Source organism: Scyliorhinus torazame, chromosome 8, assembly GCF_047496885.1.
Source record: "Scyliorhinus torazame isolate Kashiwa2021f chromosome 8, sScyTor2.1, whole genome shotgun sequence".
Lineage (NCBI taxonomy): Eukaryota > Metazoa > Chordata > Chondrichthyes > Carcharhiniformes > Scyliorhinidae > Scyliorhinus > Scyliorhinus torazame.
In genome coordinates, this window is record NC_092714.1 from 194,667,888 (window position 1) to 194,695,131 (window position 27,244).

Below are 27,244 nucleotides of genomic sequence, written 5' to 3' on the forward strand. Positions count from 1 at the left end.
CTATTTATCCAGTGTGCAGACCCTCTCACTCACCAATCCCTATCCTATTTATCCAGTGTGCAGACCCTCTCACTCACCAATCCCCTATCCTATTTATCCAGTGTGCAGAACCCTCACTCACCAATCCCCATCCTATTTATCCAGTGTGCAGACCCTCTCACTCACTAATCTCCTATCCTATTTATCCAGTGTGCAGACCATCTCACTCACCAATCCCCATCCTATTTATCCAGTGTGCAGACCCTCTCACTCACCAATCCCCATCCTATTTATCCAGTGTGCAGACCCTCTCACTCACCAATCCCCTATCCTATTTATCCAGTGTGCAGACCCCTCACTCACCAATCCCCATCCTATTTATCCAGTGTGCAGACCCTCTCACTCACCAATCCCCATCCCATTTATCCAGCGTGCAGACCCACTCACTCACCAATCCCCATCCTATTTATCCAGTGTGCTGACCCGCTCACTCACCAATCCCCATCCTATTTATCCAGTGTGCAAACCCGTCACTCACCAATCTCCTATCCTATTTATCCAGTGTGCAGACCCTCTCACTCACCAATCCCCATCCTATTTATCCATTGTGCAGACCCCTCACTCACAAGTCTCCTATCCTATTTATCCAGTGTGCAGACCATCTCACTCACCAATCTCCTATACTATTTATCCATTGTGCAGACCATCTCACTCACCAATCCCCATCCTATTTAGCCAGTGTGCAGACCCTCTCACTCACCGATCTCCTATCCTATTTATCCAGTGTGCAGACCCTCTCACTCACCAATCCCCTATCCATTTATCCAGTGTGCAGACACGTCACTCACCAATCCCCATCCTATTTATCCAGTGTGCAGACCCTCACTCACCAATCCCCATCCTATTTATCCAGTGTGCAGAGCCTCTCACTCACCAATCTCCTATCCTATTTATCCAGTGTGCAGACCCTCTCACTCACCAATCCCCATCCTATTTATCCAGTGTGCAGACCCGTCACTTACCAATCTCCTATCCTATTTATCCAGTGTGCAGACCCGCTCACTCACCAATCCCCATCCTATTTATCCAGTGTGCAGACCCGTCACTCACCAATCTCCTATCCTATTTATCCAGTGTGCAGACCCTCTCACTCACCAATCCCCATTCTATTTATCCATTGTGCAGACCCCTCACTCACAAGTCTCCTATCCTATTTATCCAGTGTGCAGACCCGCCACTTACCAATCTCCTATCCTATTTATCCAGTGTGCAGACCTGTCACTCACCAATCTCCTATCCTATTTATCCAGTGTGCAGACCCTCTCACTCACCAATCCCCATCCTATTTATCCATTGTGCAGACCCCTCACTCACCAGTCTCCTATCCTATTTATCCAGTGTGCAGACCCCTCACTCACCAGTCTCCTATCCTATTTATCCAGTGTGCAGACCCTCTCACTCACCAGTCTCCTATCCTATTTATCCATTGTGCAGACCCCTCACTCACCAATCCCCATCCTATTTATCCAGTGTGCAGACCATCTCACTCACCAATCCCCATCCTATTTATCCAGTGTGCAGACCCTCTCACTCACCAATCTCCTATCCTATTTATCCAGTGTGCAGACCATCTCACTCACCAATCCCCATCCTATTTATCCAGTGTGCAGACCCCTCACTCACCAATCCCCATCCTATTTATCCAGTGTGCAGACCCTCTCACTCACCAATCCCCTATCCTATTTATCCAGTATGCAGACCCTCTCACTCACCAATCCCCATCCTATTTATCCAGTGTGCAGACCCTCTCACTCACCAATCCACATCCTATTTATCCAGTGTGCAGACCCCTCACTCACCAATCCCCATCCTATTTATCCAGTGTGCAGACCATCTCACTCACCAATCCCCATCCTATTTATCCAGTGTGCAGACCCCTCACTCACCAATCCCCATCCTATTTATCCAGTGTGCAGACCCTCTCACTCACCAATCCCCTATCCTATTTATCCAGTGTGCAGACCCCTCACTCACCAATCCCCATCCTATTTATCCAGTGTGCAGACCCTCTCACTCACTAATCTCCTATCCTATTTATCCAGTGTGCAGATCATCTCACTCACCAATCCCCATCCTATTTATCCAGTGTGCAGACCCCTCACTCACCAATCCCCATCCTATTTATCCAGTGTGCAGACCCTCTCACTCACCAATCCCCATCCCATTTATCCAGCGTGCAGACCCACTCACTCACCAATCCCCATCCTATTTATCCAGTGTGCAGACCCTCTCACTCACCAATCCCTATCCTATTTATCCAGTGTGCAGACCCCTCACTCACCAATCCCCATCCTATTTATCCAGTGTGCAGACCCTCTCACTCACTAATCTCCTATCCTATTTATCCAGTGTGCAGACCCCTCACTCACCAATCCCCATCCTATTTATCCATTGTGCAGACCCTCTCACTCACCAATTCCCATCCTATTTATCCAGTGTGCAGACCCTTCACTCACCAATCCCCATCCTATTTATCCAGTGTGCAGACCCTCTCACTCACTAATCCCCATCCTATTTATCCAGTGTGCAGACCCACTCACTCACCAATCCCCATCCTATTTATCCATTGTGCAGACCCTCTCACTCACCAATCCCCATCCTATTTATCCAGTGTGCAGACCCACTCACTCACCAATCCCCATCCTATTTATCCAGTGTGCAGACCCTCTCACTCACCAATCCCCATCCTATTTATCCAGAGTGCAGACCCCTCACTCACCAATCCCCATCCTATTTATCCAGTGTGCAGACCCTCTCACTCACCAATCCCCATCCTATTTATCCAGTGTGCAGACCCTCTCACTCACCAATCCCCATCCCATTTATCCAGCGTGCAGACCCACTCACTCACCAATCCCCATCCTATTTATCCAGTGTGCAGACCCACTCACTCACCAATCTCCTATCCTATTTATCCAGTGTGCAGACCCACTCACTCACCAATCTCCTATCCTATTTATCCAGTGTGCAGACCCTCTCACTCACCAATCTCCTATCCTATTTATCCAGTGTGCAGACCCTCTCACTCACCAATCCCCATCCCATTTATCCAGCGTGCAGACCCACTCACTCACCAATCCCCATCCTATTTATCCAGTGTGCAGACCCGTCACTCACCAATCCCCATCCCATTTATCCAGTGTGCAGACCCCTCACTCACCAATCCCCATCCTATTTATCCAGTGTGCAGACCCTCTCACTCACCAATCCCCATCCTATTTATCCAGTGTGCAGACCCTCTCACTCACCAATCCCCATCCTATTTATCCAGTGTGCAGACCCCTCACTCACCAATCCCCATCCTATTTATCCAGTGTGCAGACCCTCTCACTCACCAATCCCCATCCTATTTATCCAGTGTGCAGACCCTCTCACTCACCAATCCCCATCCTATTTATCCAGTGTGCAGACCCTCTCACTCACCAATCCACATCCTATTTATCCAGTCTGTCTTGTCGCCGACCTGTCGGATAACCGGGGACACTGAACTTGCGTCCAAACCGTGCGCCCGCCGCAGTCTCTGCGCAGGCGCACGAACGGGGGCTCTCTGCCAGAATTCGTTGGATTAACCCTCCTTTCAAAAATAGACTTCGCCGTCGGCATCCCAGGCTCACTGAAATTGTTTATTCCCGCCACCCCCACACCACTTGCCGCGTCCGGTCGGACTGTCAGTCACGTGACGCCCTCTGACCCCCCCCCCTCCCCGCGCGGGTGAAAGGTGAGGCCGCCATTTTGCGGAGTTACCTCCTGAGAGGATTGACCGGGGGAGGGCCGGGAAGCAGCGCGGATACAGAGAGAATAAACAGAGAAATGTCCTCTTTCTCCGAATCCGCACTCGAGAAGAAGCTCTCCGAGTTGAGTAACTCGCAGCAGAGTGTGCAAACCCTCTCCCTGTGGCTCATCCATCATCGGAAACATGCAGGCATCATCGTGCACGTCTGGCACCGGGAGCTGAAGCGAGGTGAGCGGCTCCCGCAGCGGAGCAGCCGCTCCTCGGCTGGACTCGTCCCGGAGCGGGGGACGCCGCGCCCGACCCCTTGTGTTGAAGCATTTCCCCCACTCACAACCGCGTTACTCCGCGGCAGAACAAGGGCGAAACGCTTCACAGTCAATGAAGTACTCCCTCAGAAGTGTTGTCACCGTTGTACCGAAAGAAACTAACCATTCAAATTGTTCTCACCCACCAATGAATCGCGTGGTCAGATCATCTTGATTTTTTTTGTGGATGATAATTTGAGGACTGAGTATCGGTATAATTTCCCCTGCCCTCCAAAAAGCGCCATGAGATATTTGGCGGGGGCCAAGAGTGAACCGGGGTGTGTTTGTGTGGGGGGGGGGGTAAAATCTGAACTTGGTGGGGGCGGCTAAAATCTCAACCCAAAGGTGAACGAATTGACATTGTAGCAGCAGCACTCCTTCCGTAATAGACTGGAGTGGCAGCCTAGATTATATGATATAGTAAGAGTAACTGGTTTAAACTGAGTGATGATAAATGTCCAACAGTCTCTTTATTTAAGGTCCTGATTCGAAACTAGTTTGTTCCTGTGGCAATGTTTCTTGCACTCAAGCTGGAATGAATGAATTTAATGTTTGGAAGATTAGTGTTAGCTCTGGAAGGAGCTGTTTCTGTCATTGTCTGCCCTGCCTTCTATTATTTCGAAGAGTGCGCTTGCTGGATTAGTGTTGAATTTATTTTATATGAAATAGGATATAAGAAATGGGGGCAGAAGTGGGTTATATGGTTTCTTCTGCCTGTTTTGCCAGTCAGTAAGATCATGAGAAAAATATCATTGTGATTGAATGGCAGAGCAGATTCAATGGGCCCAGTGGACTCATTCTGCTCCTATGTGTTATGACCGATCTCAACCTCCTCTCCGCTTTCATGCTGGATCCCCATATTCTTCAGCATTCAAAAATCTGTCAGTTCCAGCCTTGAATATAATGCAACACTGAGCACCTATAGCTCTCTGGGGTAGAGAATTCCAAAGATTCGCAACCCCCTGAGTGGAGAAATTTTTCAGCTCCGTCAAAGTGGCCATCCCTTTTACCTTGAGACTATGCCCCCAATTGTGGGGCTCTGCAACCATGCATGACAGTCTCTCTGCATCCACTGTCAAGTTCTCTCAGAATCATATATGTCTCAATGAGATTATTTCTCCTGAGAGTAAAGGCCTAATTTACTTTATTGCTCCTCATAGAGCAACCCTCTCATCCCAGGTATCATTAAGTGAACTGTCTTTGTATCTATCCCCTCTAAGGCAATAATTTCAAAACTGATGGAGTAACTAATATTTTATTGATTTATTCCAGCAAAGCAGTTCGGAGCAACAAATAAAGCATGCCCCATTCGATGGACTACATTTCTGGTGCATTGTGAATTGAATAGCACTATTCTTTAGGTTTAAGTAGATTAGTGTGTACAACTTTCATATAAATGTATTTAATGAGAATTAAATTTAATCAAGAGGTAGGAACTACTAAATCTCAAAGTAATATTAAATAGATTATGGTGCCGGAGTGTAGTTTCCAATTTGATAAAGTTTAAATTACAGATTTTTCTGGTAGTTGTGCCTCTATTCTGCGTTTTTCTGATTATCGTAGAGTGCCGTCTCTGCTTCTCTTCGATAATGGTCATGGTTTTTCTGTTGGATTTTATAATCTAATGACAAATTTGTTTGGAAAAAGAAACACAAACCGCCTTCTCTAATCACCACATCTGATTTTAACTACAGAAACAAATCAATTTTGCTGGGTCTATTTAAAACAAAAAGCACTGGGCACATTCTAAATGGAAAATTAAATACATTTCTAGAGATCTGAGCCAACAGGTTTGTTTACTTGACAGGTTCTGTGTGCTTAGTTGATAGTTTAAAGATCCATATTTATTTATTTGCCCCATCTGTTAGGTAGACTATTTTGACAAGATGTGGAAGAAATGGGCATGAAAGTAAACGATAAACCTAGTGCATTACTGCTAAAACATGTAAACTGGCATACCTATATATGCCATGTCTACTTGAATTCCATTTCCACATTTTTCTTTTTCATTGCTGGAGTTTGTCTGTTCCTCAAGACATTTCCATCTATCCTCAAAATGGATTGAAATCATTTTTAAAATTGGAGGTGAGAAGATGAGAACAGTATTTTTGGGGAAAGTAAAAGTTACAATAGAAGGAACGTACCCGAGGACTGAGTTTGTTTTCAATTAAAGGGACAAATTCAATTAGCGCTTGGGAAACAAATAACCTTTCAATGCGCGATTGATATTACTTCAGGATTTATTCTCTATTCATGGAACTTTGCAACATGCTTTCTTATACTAAAACTAGCTAGTTTGCAAGTCTAATATTTCGATTAGAATTTATATATCTTCTGCACCAGCAACTTTGTCTATGAAGGGACAATTACGCTAAAATCTGGTTTGCACTTGTTTTTTTAAATTGGTGCACAACAACCTTTCGGGTAATTGCAGAGTGTTTAAAAAGTCATGATGCATCCTTCTAAAATAAAATTTGATGGTGGATTCAGTACTAGAATAAAGTTAGCGAGAGGCTAGATTCGCGTAAGCAAGAAGGTTGTCCATTGGGCCTGGTTATTTAGTGCTTGACTTTCAAAATTCTGGTTTATATCTTGGAGATCGGAAATTACTGCAAATAAAATTGTGGAATAAAATGAGGTGAGTTAACACACAAACATCTTTCTGCAATTTAGGAAAGACAACCTCCTGTTCTCAAGTTATTTCTACGGGCTTTCCTGGGATTCAAAAACCAATCATGAGTCAAATCCAAAGATGAGAATTATTTAAAGGTGCAGACATAGTTTAATATATTGATTAATTTAACATTCTGTGATCAAGCTTTTTATGAATATTTTATGTAAAATGCCTACAATATAACGTATTAAATTTCTGGGATGTTGTTTAAATATAACCTCCATTTGAGTCAATTCTTGTCTTCCCAGAAAATTAAAAAAAATTACCAATCTTTTGAATGATGAGAATTATCCCATATTTTTAAATATCTTAAAATATGCTTTCTCTAAAAGTTGCTCAAATTGAAGTTTTTACATGGTTTACCCACCAACGAATCAATTCTCTCTCAAATCCATGGAAATTTACAGCCACATATTTAATTCTTAATTGTTAAAGGTCTAAGGTAAGTTGACTACTGTTTGAAGCAATTGTGAAGCTCTTTTTGAACAGAAAGCTCTTGCTAAGTGCACAGGGAGGTTATCCACCTGAATGTTTTGTATTCATTAACAGCAACTTTTTTTGTGTGTAACTCATCTAGCTAAACCAAGCAGGAAACTGACATTCATCTATCTGGCTAATGATGTCATTCAGAACAGTAAGAGGAAAGGTCCTGAATTCACCAAAGCCTTTGAAGGGGTTCTTGTGGATGCATTTTCACACGTCGCTAGGTACAGTACGAGTTATTGAAGAGCTACATAATACCCTTGGAGGCATTATTCTACAATAATAATTCGAGATTGGTGCGTTGTGCAGTAGGTAGGAAGTTCATTTGACTGGTGAATAAATTGGAAAGAAGATGAGATGTATCCAGAGTATTCGTGTTTTGTTGTTGCAATTGAGATTATATTGTTAACCAGTGCTTAAAGGAACATCGATTGAATTTAGTGTCCGTTAGAACAGTCTCAGATTTTCCACTTACTAGATATAACTGTGATATAACAGCACTGAAATCCAGACTGACTGGCATCGAATAGCTAAACTGGTTAAATGTTGGTATAAAATGTCAGCGCAGTGTATGAATGTCAACCAGTGACCACCAAATGGACACTCTTCATCTCCATTTTTTGAGTGGCGTGATGCTGGAAAAGTAACAGGAAGGTTGGGGGTAATGCTTGAAGACTGAGCAAAAGTGTTCCACAGAGCAATCACCCAAGTCTGTGTTCAGTCTCCCCAATATAGAGGAGACCCGCAATCTCTTGAAGCTCTAACATATTCTCCCTCCCTTCAGTTCTGACAAGTCAAAGGACTTGAAACATTAACTCTGCTTTCTTTTCCTAATAGATGCTGCCAGACCTGTTCAGATTTTCCAGCATCTGCAATATTTTGCTTATTCAATTTAATTTGCATTAGATCATAATGTATCCGTGGCTGGTTAGGAAAGTTAAGTAGCTGAGCCTCGTGTAAAACATTTAATAGTTTCTGCCAAGTAAACTGTTTTGATTCACAATGGTAGGAATGCTGCAATTGGAATTATGTGCTGCAGTTAGGAATAGGAAAATGAGCTAAAGTACTACTTTCAGCAACCGTCCAACAATCTATCGCAGGTGGTGTGTTGAGGACAGGATCATCCTGGTTCCAATAACTACCTTATGCCCTTGTTATAATTTATCTCAATGTAACTTTCATCATAGGTGTATTTTTTAAATTCACTCGTTTTTTAAAATTCAATTTTGCATCTGGATAGTTATATTGGAAGTTGTGATGTTAGGAAAAATCTGAAACAAGAATAATAAATTACTGGAGCTTTTGTTAATTTTGTTTTTTCCTGTCCTTCCCCAGAGAATCTGAGCAGAATTGTAAGAAGCAAATGGAACGAGTCCTCAATATCTGGCAGGAAAGGATTGTCTATGATGTTGATTTTATTCAACAACTTAAGTTAACTGTGGATGAATCTAACAGTCCGCTTTCAGTAGGTATGCATGTCATAAATTAAAATGTGACCTTGTCAGCATACAGCCAGTATATTATCTGAATCAATCAGACTATCTTTGTTCTTAAAGTTACTTGGTTGAAGCAAACTGCCTCACAAGTCTCATTTTGTAAAGTGGGATGGTGTTGTTTGAGATAGTTTCATTTGAACAGCATCCACTAATCAGTGAGTCTGTTGAGAAATTATGGGTGGGATTTACTGGCTGTTCATGCCCGCGCGCGGGTTTCCGAGTGACGAGGGGTGCTATCAAAGAGAAACTCCGTTGTCAGCGGCGGGACCGGTCGATCCTGCTGGTGGGTTGCCTCCGCCGCCGATAAACCCGGCCAGTTGGTCAGTAAATTCCGGCCTATATGGTTGCTTATAATCTCCCACTCTCATGGTATTACTTTGAGAAGTAGTCAAAAACAATGCAAACTCTATTCCAGAGTATCGGAAAATTAGAGAACCAATCATTCTGTTTTCTAATGCCTTCATGTGTTTGACTTGAGAGCAGTGGAGCTGATGGTCTGGGACTGAGTCTCCACACTACCCTTTCAACCTGGAAAGGTGCTCAGCATAAGGGGGAAAAAGCAGACAAAATAAATACAGAAGAAAAAAAATCTTAACAGGAGATGAATTTTAAAAAACATCAATGGACAACCACAGGAAGTTATCAGAATAGCATTCCTAAATTTGTGTTGTGACAAGGAATGGCAAAGCATGGCTTTTTACGGTGATGTCTGCATGCTGAAATGCTGCTTTTCACCAGTGTCATTGAGGGAATTTGAGCAGAAGTGAAATATTTCCCTAAATAGGGAAATATGGAAAAGCTGCTTGCATTTGCCATCCAAATCAGGTGCAGTACTGGCACATATTTCATGTTGTAGAGTTGAACATGCATAGGAATCATTTTGCTTGTTGAATTCCAAGTAAGTGGGTCTTGTCAACCTGTTTGTCATTTTGATTTGCATATAAAATGTAATGGAATGGGGAATATTACAGTGGCTTGTTTGGTTGCCCTTGTGTTTATTTTTGGACCACAATGTCTATGATGTTGGTGCATTCTGTTGCATATTTGGCCAAGTTAATAGTGATTGCAGAAATGCAGAGTGTAAAATGTTGTGTTGTGAAACACAGGAAGCGGTGGTCAAGCTTTAAGAAATACTAAATATCATTAAAGAGCTGTTGCCTACACTAAGGACTTTGAAGCTTTGATTCAGGCCTGAAACATGCACTTACTACTTGTTTGGCTATGTCATTGTACTATACCAATACATTTTTAAACTTGATCTCCTGCTGTGTTCTCAAATCAAAATTAAGTTATGGTAAGAGTTAAATTCAGGATTGGTCAATGGTAACACATGTCTTATATCCTGGTTGATAGTTATTCAAGTTTTTAAAATCTATTTATAAAAGTAATTGGGAACCAAAGTGAAATGTGCTGAACTAAACAGTCCCATACTGTGCTTAACCTATACTGCATTATCAGTGGCATTTATCCTAATGGTTCATAATTAACAGATTAGAATAGGTAGAATAAGGAAGGAGAGAAAGTCGATATTGGTGTTTTTTGGAGGGACTTGATAATGAAATCTTGCATTATAGTTTCCAAGATTTTCAATAAATTAAACAGCTTCAAATAGTTATCCAATTAGTCTTGCAACAAGGGAGAATCATATTAACTTTAATAAATTCTGACTTTAATTCAAGAAATAAGCCTGCATGCAGTTAAAATCACTGTTAAATTCCTTTTCAAATCTAACAACTGATTATTTGTCTTAATCAAAGAAATTTGATCAGGGCAGTGTTCCAAAGCAAAGGGAAGAGAATCAGAGGAAATAATGTGTGGACATCAAAAACTTGGAAGAGTTGTTGCTGTGAGTTCTGCTACCTGTAAATCTGCATTAGCAGTGCTAGATTCTAGACAGTATCGTGATGATCAAAAATTCCGCAATTAGTTGCATCTCCCTTGTTCTTTGAGATTGCCCACCATCTACTTCTCTTCTTTCATTTGCTTTCATTTGCTTTAACGGTATAATTAGCAATGTTGATTTTTATCCCAATTCAAAAATTGTAATGTTTTTGAATTTACAATCAATGATCTTTGAGATACATATTTTCCTTTCTTGCACCTACTGAAACTGATATATAAAATAAATCTGCAGTTAGATTATCTCAAAGCCTTGCTATTCTGGTAGGTCTGACAACATCTGTGGAGAAGGAACGGAACTAACATTTTGAGCCTGGATGACTCTTTCAAAGAGTCATTCAGATTTGAAACGTTAGTTCTGTCCTCTCTCTACAGATGCTGTCAGACCTGCTGAGATTGTCCAGCGTTTTCTGTTTTTGTTTCAGATTCCAGCATCCACGGAATTTGCTTTTATGTTGATATCCTGATGTTGCCCTCATGTAATAATCCCTAAAGGAATAAATCCAATTTGGATTAAAATCTTACAGGCAACACATTAAACTGGCTGAACAACATATTCTGAGTCCCTAGAAATAAATAAGTATTTACTTTTCTGCATGTAATCTCTCTATTCAAGTTCGGTGGTCATGAGAATAGAGGTCTGTGATGTGATGCTGTATATTTTGCTTGTGTTCCTTTATTTTAAATGGAATAGATATGCAAGTTCTTAATTTCTTGAAGAGATTAAATCTACAAAATATCAAATATTGCAATCCAACATCAGGTAACTAGTTGAGAGTTGGCAAGCCGCTGCAAAATATGGATGATTCTATAAGTAGCAGATTAAAATCTTTGGCAGTTGTAAATATATTTTTCCTCCACACAAACTTCTAATGAATTCAAGATTGCCAGGTGTTGCAGTAAGTGGTTGAAGAAATAATCCAACTCTTGGGCTTGTGAATCACCAATATATCCTGTCACTCCTAGATAAATCGAGGCCCTAGTATAATCAATAATTTAAAAAACCCTGAAAATATCAGAAATTGAGGAATGCAGCAAGAGATTACCTAAGGTAATTTTAACAAAGAGCTTAAAACATTTTTTTAAAAATCAGTGAAAACTTAACGAACTGAAGTTCAAATTTGTTTGAGAAATTGAACCACAGATCTACGAAAGTACATGACAGCAATGTGGTCAGAAATTGAACATTAAAGAAAAAACGTGTTCTGTGGCTAGGATGTAGCAATAATTCCACATTTCAACAGGGACTGACATTTTATTCTTTACAGGTAGACTGTCATGTTGATCATTTTCTCTAGCTGCTGTGATAGGAAATCTTCATGTCTTTAATTTACAAATGGAAATACATAAATATAGTTTGAATTAGAACAACAGGGCTAGTGGAATATCATTGAAGCTTACATTTTCTGTAGGAGATGCATGAAATTGAATTGTGACGGGGTCTGTAGGCGATGCATGAAATTGAATTGTGATGGGAGGGAGCAGAGGGAAAAACAATCTGTTTGCAATCATTAATAAGACTACTCCATAATCAAGAACAAACAGTTGGTTTTGCTGGATTTATATTCTTTTCCTGCAAGCTGGAAGCATCGCTACCATTCGATCTACCGAGAAACTTATTTAATACCTAATTTTTTGAAAGTTAGTACTTTCTAACCTGTAGTGACTAAGTTATGTATCATACATCTTGATCAAATTTCTTAATGAACTTATTTTGTGATTACATTTTCTTTAGATAGCTAACCTTATGTTTCCGAGAGCTTGCAGTTATGTAGGATCTTTCATCCCTATGGCTTCACAGCTAATGGTAGTTTAAACCATTTTTGGATTCTGCAAGCCACTTATCTGAGTTGGGAATTTGGCAATAAATTGCAAATAAAATATGTCCAACAACGTTGCTGTGTGGAAAAGTCAATTCTGATTAACCAATACTGACTGGCAGCTACGATGAGCATCTTTCAAATTTTTAAACTAATATAGCTGTTAAACTTGAGTGAGATTTGCAATAAACAATGGTCACGGGTCTGCTGGGTACAACAATCGGCGACATGGGAGCACAGTGTTTAGCACTGTTGCCTCACAGCGTCCGGGACGTCGGTTCGATTCCCGGCTTGGATCACTGTCTGTGCGGAGTCTGCACGTTTCTCCCCGTGTCTGCGTGGGTTCTCCAGGTTCCTCCCACAAGTCCCGAAAGACGTGCTTGTTAGGTGAATTGGACATTCTGAATTCTCCCTCGGTGTATCTGAACAGGCGCCGTAGTGTGGTGACTAGGGGATTTTCACAGTAACTTCATTGTAGTGTTAATGTAAGCCTACTTGTGACACTAATAAATATTATTATTACAGTGGTTAGCACTCCTGCCTCACAGTTGGAAGACTCCACAAACATTACCCAGCATTTGTGCCTCGAAAACAAGGACCCTTGCCTTGTGTATTTTGCTCCCTTACTGCCATTTTAGGATTATTGTATGGGTTAGATATTTCCCTACTCTTTGAATACCGTATATGTATTTGTTTGGTAGGGCATTAGCTTAAAGTGATGTTGAATTGCATTAGCATTTCAAAGTACAATGAAAAATATTTAAAACATTTTCTACCCCAGTAATTACCTTCTGACAGCAAATTTAATCTTTGCAGAGAGTGCTGGTTCTAAAGTCGTATATGATCAACCACCAACTTGCCCGACATCCAGTGAAAGGCATTCTCGGTCTAACAGAGTTCGTAATACTGAGGTTGTAAAAGGTCATGAATCAGCAACATCTGACTCTTCATCCAGCATCTCATCTGAGACCAGATATATAGGTCAGTAGGCTCCCAGAGATCCAATAGTATGCCACCATTCTAAGAAAGTTGGATTTGTTCCAAAAAAAGTATTTTAAGATGCGTCCAATTTGTAAAGTTGGTTGTGCCTGTGTCCAACCTTTGATCGTGGCTCAGGACCATGGAACTGGTTCATGTTTTTTTTTTAAAGCTCTTGATTTTAAAAGGTGGTATTGATTGATCTGTGTATACTGCTCATGGATTGGATTTAATTGTATTTTGCTTTCTGTGCTGACAAATCTACCGGAAGTGCAAAAGCTTAATTGGTGAGGTGCTCAAGCTATAATTGAAATCAGGTAAACCACATTTTCCTACTGTTACTGAGAACAGAAACACTTCGCGTTTGTAAATTAAATATTTGAGCCAAGAAGGTAGATTGAATTTCTATACTGCCTTTCACATCATTTTACCATCCAGAGTTTTTATAGTTCGTGATTACTTTTGAAGTGTAGTCATTGTTATTATGTAAGTAGGTGAAGCCTCCACTTTGTTGTTTGTTAAATAGTTTTGTGGCATCTTTTAACTCCCTTACCTGAAAAGGCAAACTGGGCCTTGGTATGAAATTTCATCAGAAAAACGGTACACCCAACATTCCTGCATTCTCTCAATTTGTGGAATGTCAAGACCAGCAGGACTATTTGCACCAATTCCCTAATTTATAAATGGAGCTAAAACAAAAATGCATTGAGATCTAGCATTAAATGGTGGACTTCAAATTTGCTTGTAAGCCTCTTATGTTACACTTTATCAAGCACCTTTTCAAAGTTCATGTACGTGACATCATCTGATGATCAGATGACAATTAGTGAAGTGTTGACTGAAGCCTAGGGGAAGATTGTCAATCAAAGATGGTGTTATCAGTCAGTAGAAGCCCTAAAAGAGAGGTTGGGGGGGGGGGGGGGGGGGGGGGGGGAGAGAAAGAAAGAAAATTTGTCTTTAAAAGAAATGGACTGGAACCATAGGTGATTGCTGCCCAGCTATACAAATACAAAAGTTTATGTTGATAGCAATTGAGCTCTTCAAACAACACAATCTTGAAAATTCGGATTTTGCAACTTTAGGGTGTTGCCAGAGTTATTTTCTTGGATATGATGGTGCCAACCACGCGTGCAATTTGTCTGAGCATCTTGCATATGGGATGTGCCTGTTTTGCCAAATGTAACAACCCAGGATTGTATCAATGGTGCAACCGGATGTTTATCATTTTCGCCCATGTGCTTCTTCAATCTCTTCAATGTCAGACTGAGAAAACACTTGCTAAAGTAAAGACGCCAATTATAAATGGCTAAACTATTTCAATTTGAAACAAATTAACATGGCTTTCATTTGTTTTATTTGGCTCAATTGGTACAAATTTGTTATGTAAAATTCTGAAGAGGCTGCACTTCCTCACCAAAAAATGCTCCAGTTTTACCCTTTACCCTTCTGCATTCCCCTCTGCAGCTTTCTATTTTGAAATGTAACTGTTCGTGCAGCACTTCTTCGGTCTGACTGTCTTTATTTTCTTTCCTGAAGCATGTTAACTGATAGCCCGATGAGAAAAGATGGGAAACAAAACATAGCAAGTTTCCAGCTTTAGCGAGAGCTTCCTAATTCTAGGAGAAACCATCCATTATGTTTGGCAGTTTTTTGTTTTGAAACAGATCTGTCAAGTTGATAAGTGATGTATTTCTAGGGCCGTGCATATGGCGTATCTAGTTTCCATCCCATTTTGGTACTTTTCAGGCATAGCATACCAATATTCCAAACCGAAATAATATAAGCTTAAATATTGCAAACAACAGTTTAAATGGGAATTCTTCTTCATTGATGAGTTTCCTGTACCTTGAGTAATGGAAGGATTGGAGCTGATCACAGCAGAGGGTTTCTGTATGCCTTTTCATACAGAACCCACATGACCCTTTACTGCATCCTTGTAACATTGTTCGTAAACTCCTGTGACCAGTATCTAATTGTGTGCTGCTAAATCACTCGCGCAAGGAAACACAAACAAAATCTTGCAAAAAGACTCCACAAAAATTCTGCCAATACTTTTTAGAAAAATTAAAGGATCTTAAGGTCTAGTTTTTCAGCAGCAGTATCATTTAGGAAGATGTTTATATCAGCAATTAAGCAACACTTGAGACAGAAGAGAATTTCATGCTGGGTCCTAGTTCCTTTTGAGGTAGTGTTACCTGAAGGTTGTCACTTTCCGATGCCATACTGTGAGGCTGCGACCTGATCAGAGGCATAGTTGAGATAAACCTACAAAATAATGTTTTGCGAAACTCAAATAGATTGCAGATTAGTCAGCATAAGGTTAAGTGAAAGGAATACTTTTGTAGCTCTAATTTATCCCCATTGAGTATTTACTCAATTAACATTTGCAAGTTACTTATGAATGTGCTTCCGCTATTTTTTCAGGCAACTCTTTCACGCACATCATAACTTACTGTGTAAATTTTTAAAAAGGTTTCCCATTTGTTCTTTTGCCATTTAAATCTGGTTATTGACCCTGCTGCCAGTAGAAAGAATGTCTCCATATTTACTCCAAAGCCCTAATTGACACAAATCTACACACAAACTGTGCAAGCAGACAAACTAAACTTGTTTGCAACTTGAGACGTAGTCTGTCTCGTGAGAAGTGGTTGGCACTACTGCCTCACAGCACCAGGGACCCGGGTTCGATACCGACTCTGGGTGTCTATGTGGAGTTTGCACGTTCTCCCCATGTCTGCATAGGTTTCCTCCAGGTGCTGTGGTTTCCTTCCACAGTCTTAAGACGTGCAGGTTAGGTAGATTAGCTATGCTAAATTGTTCCTAGTGGGGTTACGGGGATCGAGTGGGGATTGGGCCTCCGTAAGGTGCTCCTTTAGAGGGCCGGTGCAGCCTTGATGGGCATTTGCCATTTCAAAATGCCTCCAATGTGTAAACAGAAACTTTCTAAATTGCTATCTTAGGAGATGGTGTTACATTAAACACGTGCCGATTTACCAACTTACTAAATCATACACTTTGCTGCTGAAGTCATGCTGCCCTGGTTGTCATGACGTGTCATTTATGTTTTTGATCTATTTAAGCTGAATTTGATATGGATCCTCCTTCAGCAGATCTCAGAACCACAAGAATCAGATGACCATCTAAGCTATTTTTGATCTTTAGGTAATAAATTTGAAGCTAGTTGCCCCATCAATTGAATCCTTCTTCAGTATTGGTTGACAGGATGAGAGCACTGGCTAGATTTGAGTTGGTTTCTCAAACAGTGGCTACTGCCTGGGCTAACAGTCACATGACTTTTGGATTTTCCACTCTTCTCCTAAAGCAGTAGTGGGCAACCGGTGATCCAGGGACCACATGCAGCTCACCTGGGTTCTGAGTGCAGCTCACAAATCATTTTGTTGATCATTACGTGCACAAAGGGCTGCCACATTCCGCTGATTTCCATCCACATAGTTTTTTCCTACTGATATGGCTGAAGTGTCACGGATGTGTAGCATGGGCAAATTAAGTGAGGTTCGTGCTGATTACACACATTGTTGACTGAGAGGCATGCGCTCCCTCTGCATCCAGTGTAAACATTTATTTTGTTTTTACCATTTGAAGTTGATGACCGTTCTATTACTATTTGAATAAGTATGCTTTTTCTGTAGATTGTTTTGAATATTCACGGTGTGTTAAATGTATTTAATTATATTCATGGGATCATGGATAGTGGACAAGCCCGATTTCAATCGTGCGGCCTACTGAGATGCAGGAGGGCCGCTCTTAGAACCCACTCATCGACCAAGGTTGCCCATCACTGTCCTAAAGGCTGTACACTCCTGAGATGCAGCTTCATGAATAGTAGCAGCCCTCTAGTACTTTCACCCCATGTGAGCCAACACAAGCTCAACAAGTTTATTCAGCTGTGCTACAGAATCGCAGCTGAGCACAATTTCTCCTCGTATGTGCATATGCACATATACATCTGAGTAGAAGTCACACGATAGTAACAGGGTGTGAATCTCAGCCAAAAAAATTATTATATTTCTCCTCCTTCCCTAATAATCATTTCCTTTGGGCAAAATGATGCCATTTATGGCTGCCTTTACCACCGCAATATCAAAGATCAATTAACGTGGATGAATGCTGCAACTTGGGACCTTTCTCGTCTTTGTCCTCTTGAAATGTTAGACAAGCAGAAAAACCTTGCATTCAGTAAGAATCAAACTACATATGGGAGTATGCATGATTTCCTCCGGATCCTAGATAGATAAGCTCCTATCTTCTCCATGCTGTATTGTTGCTTGGTTTTCTTCTGTTCATGTTGCTTGGTTTTCTTCTGTTCCGTTTATAATTCCCTAAAATGTAATTTAATCAATATGGTAGAGGTACACTCTTACTACTGGCAGCCTTGGAACGGAGGCTGTGCCAGATTTTGCCAAATTTCAGGTTGGGTGCTTTGGGTAGGGGGAAGTTCAGGCCAATCTAAGCCGGGTAGGGGCAAGAGTTATTTGGAGCCGTGGGATCAGACATGCGTGCAAGTGGCAAAGGGATAACTAGTCTGGTGCCTTGCAGACACCCAGCTGAACTATTCAGATAAGTTCATTTTAATTGAAGTAAATTTTTTAAAAAAAGGATGCCTGGCAAGTTCGAAAAATATCCAGTTTGTGGGCAACTCTGGTTTTTAGACAGCCGGTTTCAAGAGAGTATCTCTTTATGGTCGTTGTATCATGTTACAAATATTTTTCAAGTTATTCAAAGTAATGTGTATAACCTTGCGTCCTTATTTACAAAGTATTTTAAATGTTTAATTCCATACATTAATACGTTATTTCATTTAGATTTGATTTTTGCATTGTACCAATGTTTTCTTCTTCCCATGTGCCTTGAAGGAAAAAGTGTTGCATATTCTGTTAAAATGCTCTGAATGAACCAGATTAAAGAATGATGATATGAATTTCAGATAAGTCTTGCAAAGGGACTAGTTGCTCTGTTTTTCCTCTTTGTGATCAAAAAAAATTGTACGGTTATGTTGTACCTTTCACGTTTGAGAATTTCAAAATGCTTTACAACCAGTTAATGACTTTTGAATGATTAGTACCATTGTTATGTAGGGAAGCCTGAACCTTGAATTCATTCATAGCAGACAAGATCAGATAAATGGTGTGGCCCTAGCCAGTTATATTTATGCCCGTTACAGTGGCATTGGAGTGTCCCGCTTTGCCATAAATCAGGCTTCCATTATACAGTTGTTAGCCTGATTTAAATGTTACAGTTGCTGCACACGTTTCCTGGAGTCTCCAAACCTCGGTCATGAAGGGAGTCAGGAACTTGGGCTTTACAAGTGAAGTGCCTATTTCAGCACTTGTGAACAAGAGTTCTTCCCATACCCAGCTTTTTAAGAGCCAGTCTCTTTCTCCACTCCTTCCTCTTCGCTGACTCCCAAAACTACCTCCCACAGCTCCCGCTCAAATAGTTTTTCTATTCTTTCCATAGTGTTTGCAGCTTGTCTCTTTCCTGATTGCTATGGGCAATTTCCAAGACTGCAGCTGCTGTCTCATACTGCTGGTTTTCCTGCCCTGCTGATAGACAGCAAATGGAAGAAAATAATTGAAGAAAGTTAGATCTCTGCATAGCTGGTCTTGCCAGGCTCTTTGGCTACAACTTTACTGTACAGATTTACATAGAATTTACAGTGTAGGAGGAGGCCATTCGGCCCATCAAGTCTGCACCGGCTCTTGGAAAGAGCACCCTACACAAGGTCAACACCTCCACCCTATCCTCAGTAACCCCACCCAACACTAAGGGCAATTTTGGACACTAAGGGCAATTTATCATGGCCAATCCACCTAACCTGCACATCTTTGGACTGTGGGAGGAAACCGGAGCACCCGGAGGAAACCCACGCACACACTGGGAGGATGTGCAGACTCCGCACAGACAGTGACCCAAGCCGGAATCGAACCTGGGACCCTGGAGCTGTGAAGCAATTGTGCTATCCACAGTGCTACCGTGCTGCCCACAACAAGGCTTCAGATCAGCAAATAAATGATTAGCGAGATAATCGGTCTTTACTACTGGTGATTGAGGAATAGAGTGGTGAACTGAGAACTTTGTTCATTTGGTGCTGCAGGATAAATACTCCGAGACCATTATGATTTTAGATGTGAATACTTCTCGTCACCATCCCAGAAACGCGCAATGTCTGCTTTGATCTGTAACTTTCTTCATCTATATCCCATATTTAAAATCCGTTCCCCAAACCAGAATAACAAACCAAAATTTATAATCCTAAATTAATCTTAAAATTAAACATTTGTAACACTATATCGCTGTTCCTTCACTGTCACTAGGTTAAAATCCTGGAACTCCCTTCTAAGCAGCACTTTGGTGTACCTAACCGGGACTGCAGCGGCTCGAGAACACTGCTCACCATCACCTTCTCGAGGGCAATTGGGGATGAGCAATTGGCTTTGCCTATGATAGTCGTCCCATGGAAGAATAAAAAAACTGACATTAATAGAAAGAGCCCTTTGTTGCAGAAATACAGCAATTCTTTAAATAAAATACTTCTGTAGTATTCGCTTAAGGTTTGGAATACAAATGTGCAGAAGTGGAGCGCTCCAGTTGTACTAAGCCTTTCAGTCCATTTGAAGGACTGAATTCACTTTTGGACATCGAACCTCAGGGCAGATACATTAATCATGAGAGGAGATTCACCAGAAAATCTGAGTAATTGTGCATGGAATGTAGTCAACGACCCTACTCCTAGTGCTCTTGAGAGGAGAATTCCAAAGTCCTAATGATCTTCTGAGAGAGAAAAAAATCACCTCCAACTTAAGTGGGAGGAGGCCACTTATTTTTAAACAGTACCCCCAAGATCTAGACTCTCCCACAAGTTGAAGCATTCTCTCAGGCCCCATCCTATTTGACTTCCCTTGGAATCTTATGTTTGAATAAGATTACTGCTCATTCTTCTAAATGCGAATATTGGCCCAACCTGCTCAACCATTCCTCATCAGGCAATCCCTTTATCCTGTCACAAGGCTGTGCCGCTTTATTTTTGAAAATATGATTCCAACTGACTGGAAATTTTGCAATTTGAACTGAGACAGAGCAAACTGCTGAAAAATGCACGGTGAAGGTGAGAAACAAACAAACAAATCACCTTCAGGGAAGTGTAAAGAGCGAGATGTTTCCTATAACCCAGACACCCATTGAAACTTGTAACTCCATGGAAGAGATATTAAAAATGCAAAGTACAGGACATTGAAACAATGGCTACCTCATAGCTCTTGGAAGTACACCATGGGTGAAGTATTTCAAGGAAGGCTGCTCAGCCATTAGAGAGTGATTGTGAGTGACACAGGCAGTGTCAAGAAAGTCTTCAGAGAAAACAGACTGAAGGCTGCTCTCGCTCTTCAACTGTCGGATTACATGCATCGCCCAGTTTGAGAACTGAGATTTTGTAATAATTGCAAAATCTACACTGACCGTATCCAAGAAGCCAACTAAAATGGCTGCAACGTTTTAAAATCTATGCCTTATGGACAATTAATTGTATGTTATTTTACCTTTTTTTAGTTGAATGTTTAATTCCCCTTATTTCTGATAAGTGTGTGTAGGCCCAAATGACTGCATGAGTGCCAAATACTTGATGTTGTGTTTTTATTTGTTTGGGTTAATTTGCACTTTTCTTGGACTCAAGAAAACCTTGTTTGATTGGCTCCTTATTGCTCACTGCTTAAATAGTTAAAATACATTTTGATTTGGGAAAAAGCATGTCCTCATGAAAACAAAACTTAAACATTTGATGTGATTAATTAAAGTGATTGAATAGAGGGAAGCCAATTCACTCATCATCTGTTCGTAACAGTCCCAGAAATTAACCTCCTAAATCTTCTCTGAACAGCTCCCAATGCAATTTTATCCCTCCTGTTAAGTAAGGAGACCAAAACAGTATACACTACTCCTGATTTGGCCCTCACTTGGTCCTACTTTTATACTCCAACCCCATGGCAATGAAGGCCAACATTCAATTTGCCTTCCCAATCACTTGCTGAACCTGATTTTGTGATTCAAGTATCAGGACACCCAGATTCCTGTGTACCATGCATTCCACAATGAATGTGGTGTGGTGAAATGGCTGATAACAGGAGATCAAATATCAGTAGGAGAACATATAGGAGGCAGTGTAGGCTAACAATGGAAAAGAAGAAACAACAGTCCTGAACAAGAAAAACTAACTAGGAAAAAGCCAGCTTCAGTGGGTTACAAACGGATCTGGGCCTAATTGATTGGAGTCAAAGGTTGGTAGGAAAAACTGGAGTTAATCAATAGGCTTCCTTCACAGAAGAGATGATTCTGGCACTGTGTAGACATATTCCCTTGAAAGGAAAAGGTAGGGTAAACAAATCCAGAGCTCCCTAGTTGACAAAGGAGATAGATATAAAAGTGTGCACCAGGCAGGTGACAGATAGAAAATACAATTTAAAACCAAGCTGAATACAGAAGCTTCAGAGAAGAGGGAAAACAGCGAATAAGAAAATCAAAGAAGGAGCATGGAGAGACTTGCAGCCAGCATGAAAGGAAATCCCAAAGTATTCTATAAACATGTAGAACCTAAAAGGATGAGTAGGGCCTAATAGGAACCAAAAATGGATTTCCTAAATTATTTGCACCTGTGTTTACGAAGGATGATTTGAGCTATCCAGGCCATGGTAAAAGAGGAGGTAATTCAGATACTAGATGTTTGAAATTGATAAAGAGGCAGTATTGAATAGGTTATCTATAATTAACGTTGATAAGGCATTGGGACCAGATGAGATGCATCCAAAGATCACAAGGGAAGTGAGAATGGCAATTGCAGAGGCACTGGCCATAATGTTTCAGTCTTCCTAAGACATGGGTGGTCCCAGAGAACTGCAGCATTGCAAACATTATTCCCTTATTCATAAAAAGCTAAGTCCAGCAATGACAGGCCAGTCAGTTTAACTTCAGTGATGGGGAAGCTTATAGAAACATAATTTGGGATAAAAATGAATAGCCATATGGACAAAAGTGGGTTAGTTAAGGAAAGCCAGCCTGGATTTTGTATGGGAAAATCATATTTGACTAGCTTTCTGGAGTTTTTTGAGGTGGTAACAGGATTGATGGCTGCAGTGCTGTTATTGTGTACCTGAACTTCCAAAAGATGTTTGATACAGTGCTGCACAACAGAGTTGTGAGCAAAGTTATAGCTCATGGAATAAAAGCGATAGGTAGGTAAATGGAGTTGTATAGCTCAGGCATGATCTAATTTAAATACGAAAAAGGGCTTGAGGAACTGAATGAACTACCATCTGTTGCTGTGAATCTATGCTGGAATGCATTTGCATAGAATATTAATGCAGTTGCTTAGATTTTAAGAAACTAAAAATAAAGTTTCCCCCAACTATCAGTGGAAAGGTGCTTCAAAATGAAGGAAGAAACTTGTACTGTTGCACTTTCTCCATTGTTCCTTTCCCATACTCATTGTATGGCATGTATATTTCCATAGAATCGCAGACAATGCAGCACAGGAAGAGATCATTCGGCACATGTCTGTGCTGAAAATCACTGGCAAGCAGGATGTACGTATAACACTACGTATAACATGCCACGTGCAGCACTGACTGCTGAACTAATCACAGTTTTAGCACTTCAAAGCTGAACATCAAGAGCTACCACCTTCATCCACAGGAGATAAAGGTCTAAAAACGTGGCTCAAACAGCATCATGACGAATCTCTCTTAGAAAAATTTGAGTCACCTGTGTGCAATAAAAATGGACACATTATTGAGACTGGCTGGGTAACTTTCAGGCAGATCGTGTTCTGCGCTGCTCTATAGGCACTTGGCCCTACCTCTCTTAAGCATCAAGATTGTTTTCATCAAAACAGTGAGGTAATCCAGCAACTACTGGAGGAGAAACACTGCCTCTACAGGGTTTACCTCAGCGACAAGTCATCATTATCCAAGCACGATCTCTACTGAAACACCCGCAGTAGTGACCTGTGCAAGCTCGGAGAAATGCAAGACCCTTGGCTGAATCAGAAAGCAGACGGATTTCAGTCATATGCAGATCACAAAGGCCGGAAGAGATCCTATGAATCTCTGAAATTTGTCTAATATACTGGTTCAGTACCAATCCTGAATACCAACACATCACAGAAAAGGCCCAGATCCTATAAAGATGGGCATAGATCTTTGACCACACCTGTCAACCTTCATCCATCAATGGAGAAGCAATTAACAGGTTGCCATCAACTGCGCCATTGATGACCTTCGCAAGCTCTATGAAACAAAGTGCAATCACTTTCCCGCCTAGTGGCAAAGCCCAAGAGCTGATACTAAGCTTAGGTCGACGAGACTGGAGGACAATGTCTGGTGAAGAAGCTCGCTGAACTCTTCAACCATGTTGCCAGAACATAAAAATGCCACCATTGTTCACCTAGACAGGCAGAAAAGAACTCTTAAATCATAGAGGAGTCTTGTTCCTTCAATTGCCAACAAAATTGTACTGAAGCATTTAGTGCAACATTTTGACCAGGATCTGCTGCCAGAGAATCAGCATAGTTTTTGGAAGGTCAGAGGAGCCATTGGTATGGTATGGCAGTTCGTTCCAGGAGATTGTTCGTTCCAGGAGAAATGCCAAGAACAGACCATGGGCGTCTATGCCAAATTTGACCACGGTCTTTGACATAGTCAATTGTAAGGGCCTTTGGAAGGTAATGGAGAAATTCGATTGCCCTGAGAAATTCATCTCACTGGTTTCACAGCATGCTCATTTGGGTTGAGTGTTCTGCCCCATTGCCAGTAACTATTTGAGTTAAACAGGGCTAAGTGAGAGTGGCAATCCTCTTCATGTGTTTCTCTTCCATGCTCTCCAATGCTTTTCATGATGGTGATCCTGGCATTGAAATCAGAATGCATAGATGGGAAGCTGCTGAATCTGAGAGACTCGAGGCAAAGATCAAGATCTTCAAGAATATATGTCATGATTTCCTATTCATTGATAACCATGCACTACCTGCCAGTTCAGAGCTGGCCATGCACTGTGGCCTGGACTTGTTCTCCAATGCTTGTGATAACAACCTTACGATCAGCATGAAAAAACTGATGTAATGTGTCACCTTGCAACAAGAAAGCCCTATCACGATCCCAAGGTTTCAATCCATGACCAGAACCCAATAGCAGTGGATGTCTTGGCAGCACACTCTTGGTTGTCTATATTCATGACCGGACACATGCAAGAACTGCCAAAGCAAGAGTAGCCTTCAACATCCACACCAGATTGAGATGAGCGCAACTGAGTTGGGCTTGCCATGTAGCCAGAATACCTGACATTTGCTTGCCAAAGCAAATTTTTAAAGGAGAACTTGACTCCAAGGAATCGCTGTAAGGACAAGGCTGGATTTAGAAGATTTGATATTGGAATTCAAGTCCTCGGAGCAACTTGCCCAGGATTGTTGCACCTGACATAACCAAGTATAAAATGGTGCAACCTCCTTCAAAAGCAAGTGCATGTCAGGGGCGGAGAGAAAATCACAAGCCAGTCATTTGCGGCTTCTTGTCTTATTTGTAATAGAACATTCTGTGCCTTGGTGGTCACTTGTGTGCCTAACACAATCGGAACCGTACCAAGCACCTCCAGCTGACAAACATGATCATTTATTTTAAAGGCACTAAAAAGCAACTTTGGTAGCTAGTTATTAAATTACACATTGGTGTGTCTTTTCCTGCATCACCACTAATTGGATTTTAACTTTGTTACTTTAAAACCGTGAATAGAATAAGACTTATTGCCACACCTTTTTAATGCCTTTAGAATTAAACCAGCATTTTCTGTATTGACTGATTTCTCTGTTCCCTTATTACAAGTCACATAATTTTAGTTTATATGATTGGAGAAATTGCTCAATCTTGATTGAATTCTAGTATTGCTGTCTGTCTCTGGTGCCATCATTGCTTCCTACAGTTATAAATAGCCTACGTATTTTCAGTAGTAATTTTTGATCCTTGTGTTTATATAAGGTAATTTAAAAAATAAGCTGCAAATTCCTCCACAACAGCTGGAGTTAGAGCTGTAACTGGAGTGTTTTATTTACCATTTATCAAGGGAAGTAAAAACTTATTTTTCAAAAAAAAGGTGTAATTCTGCAATTTATATATTTTGATACATCATCTTCGTTTGCTAGAGATACATGTTTTTGAGTATGCCTGCAGTATTATGTTAACCATAAACACTTATTTCCACAGGCGAAGAGAAGCGAGCACCAAAACGTAGCTATCCTGTTGTTGAAGATGAAGAAGATGATGATTACAGAGTCAACTATTCTCCTATAGACACAGGCACAGGTCCATTGTTGGTATGTTCTTGAATGAAAGCCATTGAACCATGATGTATGTAGGATTCCATGTGCCTGATGCTAAAGTGATGTTAGTATCATTTCATCATGACTGGCTGTTGTTCCTATTTATAATAATGGAATAGAATTGTTACGGCACAGAAGAAGGCCAATTGACCCATCACTGGTGAACAGTTGCACATCTAAACTTGTAGGATGTACACACCACTATTTTTTCTTTCTCCCCAGAATCTCATTGCTTGTATTAAAACTTGCATTCTTCTTTCTTTGAGCAGCTCATTGTAGGCAACATATTCACATAATGCCAAATTAATATTATATGATTGCTTCGCCCAGCCTACCATGTTAAACATTTGGACTTTTTTCTTAAATTAGTAGCTTGTAAAACCTGCCATTAACTGTTTTCATTTAGACTGATGAACGTACATCTTGATATATTTGAATATATTTTCCTCTTAAAGACTGAAAATTTGATTAAAGCTCTGCAAGACCTGGAAAATGCAGCATCGGGAGACGCAACTGTTCGACAGAAGATTGCATCATTGCCTCAAGAAGTGCAAGATGTTTCACTCTTGGAAAACATAGCAGGTAGGGATTTTTCTGTATAATTATTGACCACTAGGGCTGAATGGTGCAGTGTGCTCCTGCACAGTTGTTGTCTGTTAGGGCTCCCGTACGAGAATCCCAACAATTTGTCAGACTGTGAGGGAAGACTGTTGAACCACAGGAGTGATAACACTGACCAATAGGTATCTTGTATGTTAAAACAAATTTTAATTTAAATACAGAATAAATCACACGAGTAAAAACTTTCCAATTAACAGTTCTTAAATAAAAGCGGGAAAAATATAACTTCCTATCTACACCTGCAACTATATATTAAAATTAAGCAACCCAAATACGGTTCAAATGCCATTTATAAATAAAGCTAATAATCAGGGTTACTTGCTTCTCTAGGCAGACCTTAGGGAGAGACCCTTTTGAGAACAACCTGAATATCTTGTCAGACTAAATCCTATGGCAAATTGCAATACGTACAGACCGACCTGGCTCCTCTCATTAATTAAAAATGGACGAGCAATATGAAACTATGGCTTCATTTTTCAAAGCCTTTTCAACTTTAAACTTTACACTATTACATTATATGCTACATATCCGGTGCAAATTTAAACATTTCAGTGTTTTCTTTCCCAACTTTTGAACATTCCATTCTTCTCTCATCTCATCATGACAAAGCATCTGCAATTCCGTTTTCTCTTCCTGCTACATTTATAATTTTCGAGTGAAATGGTTATAGCAATAAATTCCATCTAAACGGTCATGCATTTAAATCTTTAAACTTCTCCAGAAACATCAATGGATTATGGTCTGTATAAACAATTGTCTCCAACTAATTGTTAGCAATGTAAATGTCAAAATGTTGCAACACCAATACCAGACTCAATGT

General features: G+C 40.7%; 2 protein-coding genes across 5 annotated transcripts in view; one reads left to right on the forward strand and one right to left on the reverse strand.

Moving 5' to 3' along the window:
- The window catches only part of tti1 (TELO2 interacting protein 1), an 85,139-nt gene extending 80,828 nt beyond the window's left edge, over window positions 1-4,311 (reverse strand). Inside the window, exon 1 of one of the 3 annotated variants that reach the window (XM_072514659.1) lies at window positions 4,224-4,311. The gene's annotated coding sequence lies outside the window, so the exon portion shown is untranslated. Of the gene's footprint in view, window positions 1-3,462; window positions 3,732-3,783; window positions 3,887-4,223 lie in introns of those variants that run through there. The other 2 variants (XM_072514658.1, XM_072514656.1) reach the window with 2 other exon arrangements.
- rprd1b (regulation of nuclear pre-mRNA domain containing 1B) overlaps window positions 3,765-27,244 on the forward strand; it is a 47,578-nt gene continuing 24,098 nt past the window's right edge. The window contains exons 1-6 of one of the 2 annotated variants that reach the window (XM_072514660.1): window positions 3,767-4,000; window positions 7,329-7,458; window positions 8,570-8,703; window positions 13,266-13,430; window positions 25,688-25,797; window positions 26,259-26,385. In XM_072514660.1, the coding sequence (XP_072370761.1) occupies window positions 3,850-4,000; window positions 7,329-7,458; window positions 8,570-8,703; window positions 13,266-13,430; window positions 25,688-25,797; window positions 26,259-26,385 (817 nt within the window). In that variant the 5' untranslated portion in view covers window positions 3,767-3,849. Of the gene's footprint in view, window positions 4,001-7,328; window positions 7,459-8,569; window positions 8,704-13,265; window positions 13,431-25,687; window positions 25,798-26,258; window positions 26,386-27,244 lie in introns of both variants that reach the window. The other variant, XM_072514661.1, reaches the window with a different exon arrangement.